The sequence below is a fragment of the Gorilla gorilla genome, chromosome 6 (assembly GCF_029281585.2).
Source record: "Gorilla gorilla gorilla isolate KB3781 chromosome 6, NHGRI_mGorGor1-v2.1_pri, whole genome shotgun sequence".
NCBI classification, from domain to species: domain Eukaryota; kingdom Metazoa; phylum Chordata; class Mammalia; order Primates; family Hominidae; genus Gorilla; species Gorilla gorilla.
In genome coordinates this window covers 15,597,890-15,616,994 of record NC_073230.2, presented here as the reverse complement: position 1 = coordinate 15,616,994, position 19,105 = coordinate 15,597,890, and the positions used below count along the sequence as shown (strand labels likewise).

At 37.6% G+C, this 19,105-nt stretch overlaps 1 protein-coding gene across 17 annotated transcripts in view; it reads left to right on the top strand.

The window, feature by feature from the left end:
* The window catches only part of ICA1 (islet cell autoantigen 1), a 154,359-nt gene that overhangs the window by 93,549 nt on the left and 41,705 nt on the right, over window positions 1-19,105 (top strand). For 15 of the 17 annotated variants that reach the window (XR_008667301.2, XR_008667302.2, XM_055347222.1 and 12 more), the window contains exons 7-8: window positions 14,489-14,614; window positions 15,925-16,023. Coding sequence is in view for 13 of the 17 variants with exons in the window: in XM_055347222.1 (XP_055203197.1) it covers window positions 14,489-14,614; window positions 15,925-16,023 (225 nt within the window). In the remaining 4 variants the exon portion in view is untranslated. Of the gene's footprint in view, window positions 1-14,488; window positions 14,615-15,924; window positions 16,024-19,105 lie in introns of those variants that run through there. The other 2 variants (XR_008667303.2, XM_063708386.1) reach the window with 1 other exon arrangement.

Here is a 19,105-nt window from a genome sequence, read left to right as displayed (position 1 = left end):
CAGAGGCCGTGATCTCATTGCTTCTAAGTTAGCCGTTATTTGTAGACCTTTACAGTGAACAGAGCCAGAAAATGCATTTTATATGATTTAATCTTAAAAAGGAAAGCAAAGAAAGCAAAGCAACTAAGCCCCTATTTTACTTTCACCTCTGTTGTCAGTGATATTTAAACTGGAAATGATAGAAAGATTTTAGGGAAAAATTGAAGCTCAATCTATGAAAGGAGCAAATGTGTGCTAGTTATATTTAAATACATTTAGTCACCAGACTTAGATGAATTATGTCTCAGAAAGAACTCATGTATGCAAGCACAGTAATACTGCCAGTGACATTTGAGAAATCAGAGGTGCCAGAAATTGCGTAACAAGAAAATATTGTCCTATTTTTAAAAGAGAATTTTAAAACTTGAAAATTGAATGTACTAAATTAAACTGTGTTCTTAACCAAATCTAGAACTGATCACTTCTAGATGGTTTATAAGCAACTTAGAAAAAACGTGATTATTTCAAAGCCAAATGAGTTTATTTTAAATCTTAACACCAGACTAACCCTATTTATTCTTGTTATATTTTGTAAGTCTCATAGTCATCTCTATAGATATAAATGGAGTAAAGTGAGTTATAGATTGGATTTTTTCAAAAGCAAGATCTAGCTCTGTGCTGTCCATAGCACACACCTTAAATGTAAAGAAACAGATTTATTCAAAACAAAAGGATAGATTAATATATAGCCTGCAAATTCTAATCAAAAGAAATCTGAAGTGGCTTTATTCATATCAGACAAAAACATACTTCAGCACAAGGACTATTACCAGAAATAAGGATATTTATTGATGATAACAGGGTCAATTTATAAAAAGGATATAACAATCCCAATGTTGTATACAACTGATAATAGAATATAAAAATAGAATAAGAACTTAAAGGAAACATAGACAAGTCTACAATAATAGTTGAAGATTTCAACACTCATCTTTCAGTAATTAATGGAAGAAATAGACAGAAATCAATAAGGATATAGAAGACTGTCAGCTACCTTGACCTCATTGACATTTACAGAATGTTCCATTCAACATCACAGTATATGTTCTTTTCAAGCGCACATGAAACATTCACCAAGATAGACTGTGTTTAGGTTTATAAAACAGGTCTGAATAAATTTTTAAAAATCAAAATTATGCAAAGTAATCTAGTTATGACAGAATTAAACTAGAAATCAGTAACAAATATATATCTGGAATATCCCCTGAATAATTGGAAATTCAACAATATTTATCCAAATAACTTGTGGATTAAAGAAGATGTCACGAGGGAAATCAGAATATATTTTGAAATAATTGAAATGAGAACACAACATATCAAAATGTGTGGGATACAGCTAAAGCACTGTTTAGAGGGAAATTGAAACCATTAATTATTAGAAAATAAGGAAGTTCTCAAATCAATAATATAAATTTTTATCTTAAGAAACTAGGAAAAAAGAACAAATTAAACCTAAGTACACAGAAGACAGTAATTAAGAGCAGGGGCAAATGAAACCATAAACAGAAAACAATAGAGAAATCAAAAGCTGGCCTTTTGAAAAGATCAATAAGATTGATAACCTATAGTCAGATTGGTCAGAAACAAAAGAAAGAAGACATAAATTATTAATACTTAGAATTAAGGAGGACATTACTATAGACAGTACAGGCACTAAAAGAATAATAAATATTATGAACAACTTTAAACCAACAAATTTGATAACTCAGTGAAATGGACAAATCCCTTTAAAGACAAGCTACCAAAATTCACTCAAATAGAAATAAATAACATGGTAGCCCTATATCTATGAATAAATCATATTTGTAGTTAAAAATCTTTCTACAAAGGAAACTTCAGTTCTATATGGCTTCACTCATAAAATGTGCCAAACATATACTGAAGAAATAATATCAACTTTACATAAACTCTTCCAAAAAAATGAAAGAGGAGTGAACACTTCCCAGTTCGTTTTATGAGGGCAGAGTTACCCTAATAGCAAAACCAGAAAAAGATATTATAAGAAAAGCAAACTACAAGCTAATGTCCTTCATGAACATAGACAAGAAAAATTATTATCAAAATATTAGCAAAAGGAAATGATGATGGGGTTTCTTTTTGGATTGATAAAAATGTGCCAAAATTGATTTGGTGATGATTACACAGCTCTGGGAATATACTGAAAATGATTTAATTGTACGCTTTAAATGTGTGAATTGATGTTTCCTCCTAAGATGAGGAACAAAATAAATATGCTTTCTCACATAAACTTCTGTTCAACATTAATATAGCCAATATAATAAGGCAAGAAAAATAAAAGACATATAAATTAAAACAGAAGTAAAGCTGTCTTCATTCTTGGACAACATGTGTACATAGATCTATCCACATGAATTTTTATGGAAAATTCTAAGGAATCTCCAAAAGAACTTTTAAAGCTAATCGTTGAATTTTGCAAGGTCATAGTATACAAGCTTAAGTTATAAAAATTAATTATATTTCTAGTAATGAACAATTAGCAATTGAATTTTTTAGAAATTATAATAGCATCAAAATATGAAATGTTTAACAATAAATTTAACAAAATATATGCAAGACCTGTGCACCAAAATCTACCCAAAAAATGCCAAGACAATTTAAAAACCCAATAAATGGAGAGAGAGACTGCATTCCTGGGTCAGAAGATATTAAGATGTCAGTTGTTTCCAATAAATCTGTAGATTCAATGCAGTCCTAATAACCCCCCCAAAGGCTTTTTTGTAGAAATTGACAAGCTGACCCTAAGATTTGTATAGAAATGTGATGTACCTGGAATGGGCAAAACAATTTCAAACAAGAACAAAAGAGTAAGATTTATACTACATGATTTCAAGACTTACTGTAAAGTGACAGTAATCGAGACAGTGTGGTATTGGCATAAGGACAGACATATAGATCAAAATAATAGAAAGTCCAGAAATAGACCTAAACAAAAGAGCCAAGTTAAGGCGGGTTTTCAAGAAGTGGTGCTTGGACTATTGGGTATCTGTATTGAGGAAAAACAAAATGAGCCTACATCTTTGTCCCACACCATGTGTAAATGTGAACTTGAATCAGATCTCAAGTCTAAATGTAATAGCTAAAAATACTACATTTCTAGAAGAAAAAGTGCAGGAAAACAATCTTTTAGACCTTAGATTAGGGAAAGGTTTGTTCAGGCATTAAAACACACACACACACACACACACACACACACACTCAGGCATTAAAACACACACACACACACACACCCCATAAAAGAAAACTTGGTAAATCAGACTTCATCAAAATTTAAAACTTTTTTATTTCAAAAGGCACTATTAAGAAAATGAAAGGCAAGTTCAGACTTAAAGAAAATGTTTTCAAATTTAGTCTGATAATGAATTTGTATTTAGAACATATAAAGAACTCTTAAAATTCAGTAATAAAAAGATAAACCCATTTTTAAAATAGGTGAAAGATTTGAATAGACACTTTACTAAAAATATATGTGGCAAATAAGATATGAAAAGAAGTTCAATATCATTAGTCATTAGAGAAATGCAAATTAAAATCACAATAATTATGACTATAATGGCTTGAATTTAAAAGACTGAAAATGCCAAATGTTAATGAGGATGTGGAGCAAATAGAACTTGTATTCCTTGCTGGTAGGAATACAAAATGATGCAGTTACTTTGGAAAATGGTTTGGCAATGTCTTATAAAGTTAAGCACACACTTACTATATGATTTAGCAATCCTGCCCCTAGACATTTACCAAAGAGAAATGAAAAATGTGTTTACACAAAGACTTTTGCTCAAATATTTATAACAGCTTTACTCAAAATCACCAAAAATTGGAAACAATAAACAAAAGAGCCAAAAAATTGATGTACAAGTAACAGTATATTCATACAATTAAATACTACTTGAGAAATAAAAAAGAACACACTACTAATATATGCAACAACACTTATCTCAGGATTGTGCTGAGTGAAAGAACCCAGCCACAAAAAAAGACTATAGACTACTTGGCATAATTCTATTTATATGAAACTGTAGAAAGACAAATATAATCTATAGTGACAGAAGTCAGATTAGTAGTTGGTAGGAGCTGGGACTTGAGGGAAGGAATTGACTACAACGGGAACTTTTAGGAATATAGAATGTCTTATATCATGATTGTGGTCATAGTTGCATAACTATATACATTTGTTCAAAAATTCATAGAATTGCACATCTGAAATTAAATTGTAGCTCAACAAAGCTGCTTAAAAGTAATGATGATGAAGATGATGATATGATAATGAAGGAAATAGAGGCATCATCTCCAAGGTGCACAATAAACAGATACCCTCTCTGCATACTTTTCCCCTAAAAACAGGGAATCCACTGACCACAGTGCACTTGAGGGAATTTGGTGGGCTAATTTCTTTCTACTGTGTTGAGAAGCCTGAGCTAAAGAAACTTAGCAAGATTTCTGATAATAGAAGCTCTGTTCAGGCTATGTGGCTTGAAGTTTCCCTATGCCTACTTTGAAACTGATAAGATCAACATTGTTGACCAGGGGTTCTTGAGATGGTATCTAAACATTTTGTGCACATCTCAGAATGCTGTCAGTCACGTGGTCAATGGTGGTAGATTTGTGACCCTGTGTCCCATGGTTTAAAGAGCATGGATTATACAACCAAATACACCTGAGTCTGGATCTTATATTTATTTGTCAGATGAGTATATGGGTCTTGATTTCCTCTTCTGTAAAATAGGGATTTCCCAAACAAATGTTATGGCATGTAATAGGTGGTATCTGATAAATGGAAAGGGTTCTGTGTTTCTAAAATAAATTTTAGAAACACTGGAGTAATCAAAGTTAAAAAGAAATCTTTATCATGAAACTTCTTAGATCCTTTCATATGAATTGCTAAGCAGGCAAAAGTAAGCAGCCTGTGTCCGTGCTATCCGGATTCCACAAAACAGAAAGCCCTCTTGATTCATTGAGGCAAGCAGAGGAGTTAATTAGAAATCCCATGTGACCATAGGAAAAGCAACTGGATCCAGAAACTTTAGTGCTACTAGGTCTCTCAGTCTCTCGGTCTCTCTCTCCCTCTCTTTTTCTCTCTCTGCTGTCTCCCCCCTGTTTTTCTTTGTAGGTCACCTTTGTTCTCTCAGACCAGTGTTCCTTACACCACAAGAAATTCAAATGGCAAGATTGTCTGCCCCTAATGCTTTAGCCAATAGAGAAGGAAGGAGACTTTTTCACTCTAGCTCCAGGTTCAGAAGTCCTAAGGGAGGGCTCTGATTCAGTGCTGTTCACTGAATTAGCCAACCACAGTGCATTATGATGAATTCAACTTGGGTGAAGATGTCCATCCCTGGTCTAGTCAGTGGAATTTGGCCTATAAAAAGGCTTACCACCCCCCATTTAAACCACGTTATTAAAGAGAAGAAAATTGTTTTGTTTGTTTAATAATGCTTTTTTTTAACATTTATTTTAGGCTCAGGGGTACAGGTGCAGGTTTGTTATTTAGGTAAATTACATGCCAGGGGGGTTTGGTGTACAGATTATTTTGTCACTTGGGAAATAAGCATAGTAGCTGATAGGCAGTTTTTTTATCCTCACCCTCTTCCCACCCTCCACCTACCCTCAAGTAGGCCTTGGTGTCTGTTGTTCCCTTCTTTGTGTCTATATGTACTCAATATTTAGCTTCCACTCTAGGTGAGAACATGCAGTATTTGTTTTTCTGCTCCTGTGTTAGTTCACTTAGGATAATGACCTCCATCTCCATCCATGTTGCTGCAGAGGACATGATCTCATTTCTTTTTGTGGCTGTGTAGTATGCTATGATGCATATGTACCACATTTTCTTTATCCACTCTACCACTGGTGGGTGTTTAGGTTGATTCCATATCTTTGCTATTATGAATAGTGCTATGATGAACACATGTGTGCATGTGTCTTTATGGTAGAATGATTTACATTCCTTTGGATATATTCCCAATAATGGGATTGTTGGGTCAAATGGTAATTCCTTTTTAAGTTCTTTGAGAACTCACCAAACTGCTGTTCCCAAAGGCTGACTAATTTACATTCCCACCAGCAGTATATACACATTCCTTTTTTCTGCAGCCTCACCAGCATGTCATTTTTTGACTTTTTAATAGCCATTCTGACTAGTGTGAGATATACCTTATTGTAGTTTTGATTTCATTTCTCTAATGATTAGTGATGTTGAGCATTTTTTTCATATGCTTCTTGGCCATGTCTTCTTTTGAATAATTCTGTTTATGGTTTTGGCCTGTTTTTTAATCAAGTGGTTTGTTTTTTGCTTGTAAATTTAAGTTACTTATAGATTCTGGATATTAGACCTTTGCCAGATACATAGTTTGCAAATATTTTCTCCCATTCTGTAAGTTGTCTCTTTACTCTGTTGATAGTTTCTTTTGCTGTACAGAAGCTCTTTAGTTTACTTTGGTCCCATTTGCCAATTTTTGTTTTTGTTAAATTGCTTTTGGCATTTTCGTCATGAAATCTTTGTTAGGTCCTAGTCCAGAATGGTTTGTCCCAGGTTATCTTTCAATGTTTTCATAGTTTTAGTTTTTTCATTTAAGTCTGTAATTCATCTTGAGTTGATATTTTTGTATGGTGTAAGGAAAGAGTCCAGTTTCAGTCTTCTGCATATGGCTAGCAGTTATCCCAGCACCATTTATTGAATATGGAGTCCTTTCTCCATTACTTGTTTTTGTCGACTTTGTTGAAGATCACATGGTTGTAGGTGTGTGGCATTATTTCTGGGCTCTCTATTCTGCTCCACTGGTCTACGTATCTGTTTTTGTACCCGTACCATGCTTTTGCCTTATGTGCATATAGGCCCACAGAGAAATCTAGCCCTAAGAAGTAAATAAATTGAAGCTTCTTTTCATGATAGGCCATTATTAATAATTACATTTTACTGGTAATTAATAACACCAATATGCTGTTTTGGTTACTGTAGCCTTGTAGTATAGTTTGAAGTCAGGTCGTGTGATACCTACTGCTTTGTTCATTTTGCTTAGGACTACATTGGCTATTTAGGCTCTTTTTTTGGTTCTATATGAAATTTTAAAATAGATCTTTCTACTTCTGTAACGAATGTCATTGGTAGTTTTATAGGAATAGCATTGAACCTGTGATTGCTTTGGGCAGTATGGACATTTCAGCAATATTGATTCTTCCTATCCATGAGCATGGAATATTTTTCCATCTGTGTCATCTCTGATTTCACTGAGCAGTGTTTTGTAATTCTCACTGTAGAAATTTTGCACCTTCCTGGATAGCTGTATTCCTAAGTGTTTTATTCCTTTTGTGGCTATTGTGAATGGGATTGCATTCTTGATTTGGCTTTCAGCTTGGTTGTTGTTGGTGTATATAAATGCTGATTTTTTAATAATTGATTTTATATTTTAAAACTTTGCTGAAGTTGTTTATCAGATCAAGAAGCTTTGGGAAGAGATGTGGGGCTTTCTGGGTATAGAGTATTATTATCTGCAAACAGGGATAGTTTGACTTCCTCTCTTCCTATTTGGGTGCCTTTTCTTTCTTTTCTTGCCTGATGGCTCAAAGGACTTCCAGTATTATGTTGAATAGGAGTACAGAGAGAGGGCATCCTTGTCTTGTTCTGGCTTTCAAGGGGAATGCTGAGAAGAAACATTTTTTCAATGAGGTAAGGATATCGTTGAGGGGAGACCAAAAATAGATCCTGAAGTCTACTGTTGGCTGCCCACACACATGTGTGGTGCACACACATTCACTTACACATACTTCTTTGCATAATAAAATATGAAAATTGCTTCTGCCATGAGTGGCTGCATATATGATAAATGAAGTAACATAAATTGTTAATTAAAGGAAGTGTTAATTAAAGGAATTCAGCAAAATTCTTGGTTATTTGGCCCTCGAGAGGTCAAACTTGGTTCATCAGCCTCGGATGAAAAGATCCTCTTTTAATGAAGCCAAATAAATATCTGACCTTCTGTTTTGGGGTGTTTGTTTGTTTGTTTTTGAGACAGGGTCTTACTGTCACCCAGGCTGCTTCTGGAGTGCAGTGGCATGATCACAGCTCACTGCAGCCTCCACCTCCTGGGCTCAGGCAATCCTCCCACCTTAACTTCCTGAGTAGCTAGGACTACAGGCAGGTGCCACCAGCCTGGCGAATTTTTGTATCTTTTGTAGAGATAGGGTGTTGCCATGTTGCCCAGGCTGGTCTTGAACACCTGGGCTCAAGCAGTCCACCCACCTCAGCCTCCCAAAGTACTGGGATTACCGGTATGCAGCACTGCACCCAGCCTGACCTTCTGTTTTTGAAGTGACTTCAGATGGGCTGGCTTCGACTTTCTCTTGTGGCACCGTATTAAAGGCCAAAAGAAGTAATTGATATATTCAGTGATCTTAAAATTTTCCCTGAATTCAGGATGTTGCCTCAGGGGAAAATAAGGGTGAACAGATCCAGTTAATGACGGAGGAGTATTAGAGCTGATTGGGGAAGAAGGCCAAGATTTCTGATGTGGTCTGAGGTGTCCATGAGAAGTTGATGTGAGTAGAACTGGCTGGTGGAAAGGCAAGCTAGACAATAACATTAAGTCTGGGGTAGTCAGGTACAGAGGAATCATCCTCCACACCCCAGCATTCAACCCCTCACCAGGGCCTGCTTTGCCTCTTAAGTGTCTTTTGGATTAGAGCAGTATTTTCCATAACCAGCATCACTATCCAAATCTAAACTACTAACATCTTTCCTCTTGACTCCAGATCTATTCTTTTTTTCTTTTTTTTTTTCTTTTTTTTTTTGAGACGGACTCTCTCTCGGTCGCCCAGGCTGGAGTGCAGTGCGACGATCTCAGTTCACTGCTACCTCTGCCTCCCAAGTTCTAGCGATTCTCCTGCCTCAGCCTCCTGAGTAGCTGGGATTACAGGCGTGTACCACCACACTAGCAAATTTTTGTATTTTTAGTAGAGACGGGGTTTCACCATGTTGGCCAGGCTGGTCTCAAACTCCTGACCTCAGGTGATCCGCCCACCTCAGCCTCCCAAAGTGCGGATTACAGGCATGAGCCACTGAGCCCGGCCCAAATCTATTCTTATCTACCTTCAACTCTCTCCTTCAGTCCATCTCCCACTGCAGTGAGTAATCTTTCAAACTGAAAATAGGATCCTCTCTCTTCCTTGCTTAAAAGCCTCCAGTGTTTTTCTGCTATTCCAGGATAAAAATTAAAATCCTGAGCACACCAACAAGGTGCTGCTCCAGGATGTGCCCCAACTCACCTCTCTGCCTCATCTCATCCCACCCTCCTGCTCGTTCTGAGCAACGCAGCTACACTGACCTACTCTCAGCTCTAGGACCTGCTTTATTGTCCTCCACCCCACAACCCTTGCACACACTTTTCCTTCCACTGGACTTCTCTCCCTCCTTGCATAGTTAATCATGCTAGTCCTTCAGAGTAGAGGTTGAGCACCATGTCCTCAGAGGACATCCTCTGGGTCAGATTCCTTGGTCAATCATTCTTGAGGGACTATGTGGCTTTCCTTCTGAGTACCTCACTCAGTTCATAGTTACACCTTCGCTGATCTGAAATATACCCAATGGACTATCGATTCCGTTTGTGCCGACTGCTACCAGCATATAGAAGATACTCAATAAGTATTTGCTGAATGAATGGATTTAAGGGCAGAGCTATCTCCTATAAGAAGATATAAAAATGAGAGTAGAATCATTGTTTTATTTTGTAAGGTTAATAAAACTCTTAGAAAAATGCAAAACTACTGTCATATTATTGGTTGTAGAATAATAAAGACCTTTCCACTGGATAGAAAAGCCAGATTGAACTGAAAGTACGAATAGCTTTGGCTTCACCATGCGTTGTTAAATTTGGGGCTAAGAGTTAGAATTTCAGGTTAGAAGGAATAAGTACAGAGAAGGTCTCTGATGTTTTGCCAGTCAAATCATTGCTCCTTTCTGTGGTAAACTGAATTGTTGTGGCCTGAGGAAGACAGAACCCAGACTAAGGAGGCTCTAAAATACATGGCCATTAGACCAGGCGCAGTGGCTCATAGCTGTAATCCCAGCACTTTGGGAGGCCAAGGTGGGCGGATTTTCTGGGGTCACAAGTTCAAGACCAGCCTGGCCAACATGGTGAAACCCTATCTCTACTAAAAATACAAACATTAGCCAGGCGTGGTGGGGCAAGCCTGTAATCCCAGCTACTAAGGAGGCCGAGGCAGGAGAATTGCTTGAACCCAGGAGGCAGCGGTTGCAGTGAGCCAAGATCGCACCACTGCATTCCAGCCTGGGTGACGGAGCGAGACTCCATCTCTAAATAAATAAATGACCATTTCCTACAACTTGGAGAATAAGAGAAGATAGGTGGGGTAACAGAAATAAAACTAAGAAATAAAGGATACATTTATTTGAGTGAAGAAAATTTTAAAAGGGCCTTCAAAACCACAGGAGCTCCTCAAGATATTTATGTAATAGAATATAACTTATCTAGGGTTGAGAGGAATAATAATCAATACGTTTGTCACTTAAGTGCATCTGGAGGCATATGAAATTAGACTCTTGATAGTGGCCTATGCTTGGCTATGTCCTTGGTGTTTTAACCTCAGGCTTCAGGCTGGAAATGTGTTTTCTAGAGCAGACATGGAGCACAAAATATTAAATGAACTTTGCTGTATTCAAAACGCCCAACAGTGTAGCATCCTCCTTGTTTGGCAGGGAAAGGGCTCAGCATTTGGAAACTCAGCAGTGCATTAAGTATTTTAATAATCATTGTTGACATACAAAGCATATGGCCTTTCAGAATCATTGGGTCAAGTGTTGAAGTTGTCTTCTAGGCTTCTAAAATTACCTTACAAAATTCAAACAAAATGAAATTAGGGTACATTTCAAACTACACTAATTCATGAGCTTTGTGTTATAAGCAAGTGAAATAAGTTTTCTCCTAAGATATAAGAGAATCTATGAGTAACTGATTATGTTAATGTAAAGGAAAAAGCAAAATTGACACCCCTGCAGAAAAAGTTAATTTGCATTTCATTAGAAAATCTAGAGGTTCCATATAAGTAGGCCAGCCTTACGAATACCTTATATTTACTTTGTACCTCCTAGTCATGCCTAAGACCCACCTCAAATATCCCATCATTTCAGAAGCCCTCATTGTCTCTTTCCTTACAGTTTACATCAGTTGTCTATAACCACAATAATGCTGTGAAATAAGCAACCATAACACTCAATGGCTTAAAACAATAAGCATTTCTCATTGCACACAAGGCTATGGTAAGCAGGACCATTCTCGTCTTTGTGGGCTCACTTGTGTCTGTGGTCAGCTGTGGTGAGGGAGGGCCTCTGCTGATGATGGCTGGGCTCCCTCACATATCTCAGAGTCAGCTGGTCAAAGACTGATCTGCTGGGACAACTGGTCTCTCCTCCTCACGTCTCTTGCATGCATATGTTTCTCACCCCCCTCCAGCTGGTCAGCCCAGGCATATTCTGATGGCCCTTTCAAAGAAGCAAGAGAGAAAGTGGAAACAGGCTGGCATTGTTTTGTCAAGCTTACAGTTTCATTACATTTGTTAACATCCCATTGACCAACGCAAGTCACATGGCTGAGCTCAGAGTCAGAGTAGGAGGACACTGCAGAGTTACAGGGCAAAGAATGGGAATACAGGGAGGCCATTAGTTAAGGCTTTAATGCCATCATCCTACAACGCCACCCCCACTCTGTTCCACCACCAGCATTAATCGTTTTTCCTTGTCTGTGCTGTCTCTCTGTTCCTCTTAGTTCTATGTTTTTAATTTCCCCATTCTATTATAATATAGTGGCTAACTTGTCTGTCCTCCTTAAGAGATGAGGGGGTCTTTATGCTATGTGCATTCATTTATAAATATTTATTGGCTCCCTGTTATGTACCTCATTCCTTTACAGCTTTATAGACGCCCTAGTTCCTAGCGTTGGTCCTGACACACACCAGGCACTCAGTAAATACGTGTTGAATGAATACTTGAAAGCTCCTTCTCCCATGTGTATTTTCTTCCCCTTCGTAGGAAAAGGCTGAAGACAGATGCCTTTCAGGACCCCAGCTGAGGCGGCCTTCCTGGCCAGAGCAACCGATGACCAACACAGGGATCTACAGTGAACATCTTCCCCTCCAGACTCCCCCAATTCTCCACTCCAGAAATTAGGTTTTCTTTTTTCTGCCTTCCTGTTCCTCTCAAAGGGAGGCAGGAAATCTCTAACACTTACTCATCCTAGACTCTTTTTATAGTCAGAGCTCCCAGGGAATTTAAACTACTGGCTCTTTGCTCTGCAGTGGAGAACTGTCCAGCTCATGGTATGGTCAGTTTGAAAGGAACTGGGTGGCTACTGATCTTTGATCTTCCCAGATCTGTAGACCAAGAATACAGAAGAATTCTTAGGACAGTTTTGACATAGCTATAGACACAAGATTCTATTCATACAGAGTATTAATTCTTTCTATCAGTGTAGTGTTCAATGTACTGCCTCATTATTTTCCAATTCCATAGAATCCTTCAGGGAAAACTTGTATTTCTGGGTAGAATCATAATTCTGAGCTTCTTGATTTTCCAGTGAGTAGTCTAAGTTGCTTGGGAGGCAGAATAGCATGGCTTTGGAGTCAGGCCGGCTAATTTAGAATGCCAGCCCTGCCCATGAGTAACTTGCCTTGATGAAGCCTCGCAATCCTCATCAGTAAGAGACAGTAATAACAGCAGCCAAAATAGAATGATGCTGACATGTGATAAGTAAATTGTATTCACTGTTAGACTTAGTATTATTATATAACAGCCTATAATTTTATACATTGTGAATATGTTCATATTAGTGGTAAAAATGAATGTATTTTATGTAAAATGATCTACGTATTTATTTTTATTAGAAAATAAAATCATCACTTCTTAAACTACATTAAAGGTTATACTTTAAAATGCATGCAAATACCTCACCTTTTGCAATGGCTTGAAAAATTTCTTTATTCAGCCAACAAATACGTATTCAGTACCTGCTTTGCACCAGGTTGCTAGGCAATATAATGATGAACAACGTAGACATTGTCCATGCCCTCCTGGTATCCTATGATGAAAGAATTATTAATACATCAGTGTTACTTCCAACTCTCAGTAACCTATCTAGTATCTATAACTTTACGATGATCTGAGATAAATTAATATTTGAACTCATCACACTGAATACACTGAATATGTACAGCTTTTTATATGTCAATCATACCTCAGTAAGGTGGTTTTTGAAAAATCGGCTGGTTTTCTCTAGCCAAAATATGCTGTGTTGACACTATAGATTGAAGGAAGGTGTAATTTTAACTTCATATTTTATTTTGTTTTTTGGTTTTGTTGTTGTATGTTTGTTTGTTTTTTTTTTGAGACAGGCTCTCACTGTCACCCAGGCAGGGGTGCAGTGGCACAATCTTGGCTCACTGCAACCTCCACTTCCCACGCTCAAGTGATCCTCCCACCTTAGCCTCCCCAGTAGCTGGGACTATAGGCGTGCAAGCCCACACCTTTGTTGTTGTAGAGATGGGGTTTCACCATTTTGCCCAGGCTGGTCTCAAACTCCTGAGATCAAGTGATCCACCCACCTCAGCCTCCTAAATTGTTGAAATTACAGGTTTAAGCCACTGTGCCTGGCCTTGACCTCACAATTTTCAATGCAGCTGTATCAAGTTGTAAAACTTTCTATTTTGTTATGAAATAATGTGTAAAATAGATGTTTCTGAATCTTTCCCTGACGTTCACTCCATCCCCAAATTCCTGTATGGTTTAAGGATCGATGGAGGATTACTAGTACACGTTACTCGATAGTAAAAAGTTTCATCCATGGGAATAGTTTTTTTAGGCTGTGTCAAAATTCCCTCCGACGGGATCTTAGATTGGATCCTGGAACAGAAAAAGGACATTAGTGGGAAAACTGGTGAAATCCAAATGAAGTCTGTAGGTTAGTAAATAGGATCGTATCAATGTAAATTTCTTTGTTTTAACAAATGTGGCATGTTCTATAAGATGTTAACACTAGGGGAAGCTGAGTGAAGGGTATGCAGGAACTCAGCTTCTAAAGACTGTAGGAAAACAATGGAGCAAAGCTGATTTCCTCACCACCCTGCTTGTCTCCAGTCTTCTCCCAACCATGATCAGTTTGTGAATGCCTTGAGAAGAAAGGAATTTTAACATTAGACTAAGAAAAATAGAACTAGGATGACAAATGTGCTATAAAATCATAATGTGCAGTACTCTCATTTGGCTCCTTTGGAGGTAAAGAATGGATGTTGTAACATCTTCCCATTTGTCTGGAATTTTCAAAAGTGTTTTCATATGTGAAAGAGAAAAGGCCTGCTGTTGGTCTCAATTCACCTGCAAATTTTACCTACTTAAGGGTTAGGGTGATTCAGAAATTCCACTTTATTTTCATAGGTACAAACACAAGTGCGCCTTGCAAAAAAAAACTTTGACAAATTGAAGATGGATGTGTGTCAAAAAGTGGATCTTCTTGGAGCAAGCAGATGCAATCTCTTGTCTCACATGCTAGCAACATACCAGGTAACAAAATAATGTTTGTTGCAATGAACCAAGGACGGCACAAGGTTTAAATAACATCAAAATGGTGTTTGAGCTAAAAGTAAGCTTTGGCCATTGTGAAGTTCTGAATGCCTTTCCGTAATTTCACTTCCCACATCTCTGCCTTCTAGGGTCCTACGTTTAACCAAACCAAACAGTAGTTTTTCCTGTATATACCATAATTTCCCACTTCTGTACATTTACTTATGGGGTCCCTTCTACCTGGAGTGCCTTTCTCCTCCATCCGTGCCTTTCCAAATTCCATTCTTTTTAATGTACCAGACAGAATGTCACGCCTTTTTCAGTAAGCCTCCTCTGAACTCACTTAGCATTGTGTCTGTCCATCTCGTGGCATATCTTTCTCATCAGGTTGTCAGTATTCAATGCATTGTTTTTGTTTCCCCTGATAGCCTCTGAGTTCCTTCCGGATAACACTGCATCAGCAATGCTACTGAGCACCAACTGAGGGCAGGATGCAGAATGCTGGATGTTGTAGGAAATATAACAGTTAAGACCAGGGCTGGGCACAGTGGCTCTCGCCTGTAATCCTAGCACTTTGGGAGGCCGAGGCAGGCGGATCACTTGAGGTCAGGAGTTCGAGACCAGCCTGGCCAACATGGTGAAACCTCGTCTCTACTAAAAAAATACAAAAATTAGTCGGGAATGGTGGTGGGCGCCTGTAGTTTCAGCTACTTGGGAGGCTGAGGCAGGAGAATTGCTTGAACCTGGGAGGCGAAGTGAGCCGAGATCGCACCACTGCACTCCAGCCTGGGCGACAGAGCAAGACTCCATCTCAAAAAAAAAAAAAAAATTTAGACCAGGTTCCTTGTCTTCAAAGAGCTCAAAGTTTAGGAAGAATCTGGAGATAGTGAAGTCTATTTTTCTATACCTCTAGGACAGAGCAGAGTGTGCTAAGTGAAATAAGTTCTAAGAAAGCCAGTGACAGCTTAAAGAGGGAGAAATAGAATCAGCCGAGGGATTGCAACAATAGAGCGTTAATTATTTACCGTGGGTTTTGGAGGATGGATCAGATGAGAAAAAGAGAATGGAGGGGAGAAAGTCCCAGGTGGTGGGAGCAGCATGAGTTCTGGGAGGCAGCATTTGGGGAAACAGGGAGGCATTTAGTTTGGCTGAAATACAGAGTGTAAATGGGGGCATAATGGGAAACATGGAAATGAGTTAGAATCATGCTTTAAAGAATCTTCAAAGCTACAGAGAATCATACTTCCCTGGGGACCAGGACTAGAACTGGGCATTCAAAACATTAATAGCTTTACTGTCTTTCTTTGCAGACCACTCTGCTTCATTTCTGGGAGAAAACTTCTCACACTATGGCAGCCATCCATGAGAGTTTCAAAGGTTATCAACCATATGAATTTACTACTTTAAAGGTATGGAAGCTAGAGGGGCCACTAGAAAATCTTGAGAAAAGTAAAGTTTTGTTTGTATCACAAGCAAAGTCCATTGCAGAAAGCATCATTATTCCAGGACTCAGAATGCTGAAGAGAGAACTATGCCCCCAGCAGAGTCTTTTTCTTTCTTTCTTTCTTTCTTTCTTTTTTTTTTTCACTGCATCAGGATTCAATACAATGAGAATCTACTGCAATCCAAAAGCACGAATTGAACCTTGAACCTTGAGATACATGTTCCTGGGAGATGAATTGTGGTGAACTTGAGTCTAATGATTGGTCCTGCTCCTTTAAAATACTTGTTTGACATTGCTGAAGGGGAGATTGTACAAGTTCCATAAACTCAGTTACTTTTAATTATTATATTCAAATATCCTCACTTGAGAAGGTGTCCTCCTTTCCTCTCTTTTTTCTGAAATGTATCATTTTATTCTGAGAGTATTATCCAACATAAAATTGAATTTTTCTGTAAGACTACAGCAATATTTTCTAATTGAAAAAGCAGTATTAAACTCAATGATTTTTCATCTCAGTAGGGATACATGCACAGTGTCTGATTCTCAGTATTGGATCTGCACATGGAGTGTTTTTCTCTCTAGTGGTTACAAAAGATGAATGCATATTGAGATAAAGAAGTGATTTTGGTTCCAAAAGGATTTTAAGATGATGAGAGAACAGTGGGTACTTCATTGCCAGGTCGTGTCTTTGAAAGAAAAAAACGAGGCATGAACTAGCTAAAGTTCACCTTGAACTTGCCTTGCTCTTTATCATTCAAGCAATGTGTGTGTGTTTCATCACCTTGCTTGACAAGACGTTAAAACATTAAAATGCATTTTTTTTGCTTTAAACCATTTTTTTGATTCTGAGATGTGTATAATGTCACTGCATATACACAAGTACCAAAAAATGCTTTAAAACTCTGGCCCTTAAAATGAAGGTTCCAAGAGGAACCCAAGAAAGTCCACTCACCTTGTGCTGCACCTGACCTGGCTCCAGACAGGACACCTGGCCAAAGAATTTGTTCTTCATTATCCTCTCCCAGCTGGCCGCCCGCCCATTGATTGGCACTAGCTGGCATGTTGCATGGTGAATGCGTTCAGAGTGAGCACTGTTTTGCTCTGTCAACTATAAGCACTTCAGGGGAAGGAGCTTTTATTTCTTATGTATCCTCTTTTGTCTAGCCAAATGTTTTGTACACAGTGTGCCCTCAGCCTTCCCCTTCACACTGGCAATGTTACCATTGTTGGTAGGGGCTTCATCATCTCTGATTTACTGCACCTTCAGAAGCAGGCATTCTGACCAAGGCAGATTGGTTAAAAGTATAATGCACACTATTCACAATTCTTATACAGGCCTGAGCAAAATCCCATGGATTTTACTCTTTGATAAAGCAGAGGCTTTTAGGGTTTAGGGCATGCATGTGCATCGGGTTTTCTTTTATATATCATTTCAAAGGTTATCTGTCTTTTACAAGACAACTGTACATTACATACACCAACCAGTTAGAAGATGAAATGATGCCTACCCCAAATATAATACAGAAGAACTTCAGGCATGAGTTAGTTGCATATAAAGTACAATGTGAATTCATGAAATTGAAGTTGTGCCACAAGCATGGAAGAACCCATATGTGTATCCCTGGCTTCCTGTGCTGAGGAAAAGATGGCTCCTTAATTTTTTACGACATTTATCCTGCAGAGAGGATCAAGCTGATTATGTTAGAGCATTTCTGGGCAGAGAATTTGGTGAAAGTTTGACAGCAGTGGTTCAGGACATACTTACAAATATTTTGGGCAGATGACTATCTGTTAGCTTTTACATCCCCAGAGCCTTCCTTAAATTATGGTTTAAGTAATAGTTCATGGTTTAATTGTAATATAATCTTAGTAGGAGTAATAATATATCTGTTAGGGTATAATGATGTTATGGTAATATTAAGAATAAATGTTCAGAAACCAACCAAATAAACTGTACTTTTGTTCTTTTGTTACCTCTCTAGAATGGTATTCATCTAGGCTTTCAATGATGACATATCACATTAGAATCTCAAGCTGATAGATAATTATTAGGTTGGTTCAAAAGTAATTACGGGTTTTTCCATTACTTTTAGTGTCAAAAACCACAATTACTTTTGCACCAACCTAATATTTTTCTTTATGTGGACTCAAATATGATATAATGGAATCCTGTTACGACACAACTCGCTATTACATCGATATAAGTATGTTGCATATTGTTTTGTATGCCACCAAACATGATGATGAAAGCCATTAATACTTAATGTATCACAGTAAAATACAAGGATATTGTGTGACTTCCCAACCCTCTTGCACCAGTATTTTTAATACATGTCCTGTGTTTATAAGATTTGTATTTTATCAAGTCATCTTTTAATATATAGAATTTTATTCTGAATGGCACTCTGTGTTGATAATGGCCATTTTGAAATTTAAGTAAATATTTCCACGATTAATTTATTCTGTTGATTTACCTAAGCAAATAGCCCCTGAAATGCCTTTTGGGACTCTGACTGGAAAGAAAACATTGTCTTTAGAGAGGGTTGCCAAGCTCTGTTAATGAAAAGCAAGCCATTTGTTTTCTTTGCTTCAGGGTGTATTCTGAGTGTGTTGGTAATTGTGCCATTGCAGCTGTATTTCCTGACTGTTAGTTTTATGCTTGATGAAGGATGATAATTAATGTGTTAAACACTCGGTGCATCCTGTTTGGAGGGACAAGTTTTTTGCTACAGAATTACAGAGATATAACTCATGCCCCAAGAAGCACAAAGTTTTACTTCTACTGAACCTTTCTGTAAGAAATAGAGTTATAATTCTTTTACGAAGTTATTTTATTATAAAGATGGATTGAATCTTCACCTCATACTTGAAAAATATCCAAGTCACTGTTGTGATATTTTGTTGTAATGTTTTATGTGACAACAAATATTGCTTTTTTACCCAAGCCTAATATAATTATATTGATTCTACTTTTACTGACATATTCCTTCATCATTTTAATTTTTTATAATAAATAGATTTTTGTAGCATTTTAACTTTATAGTTTA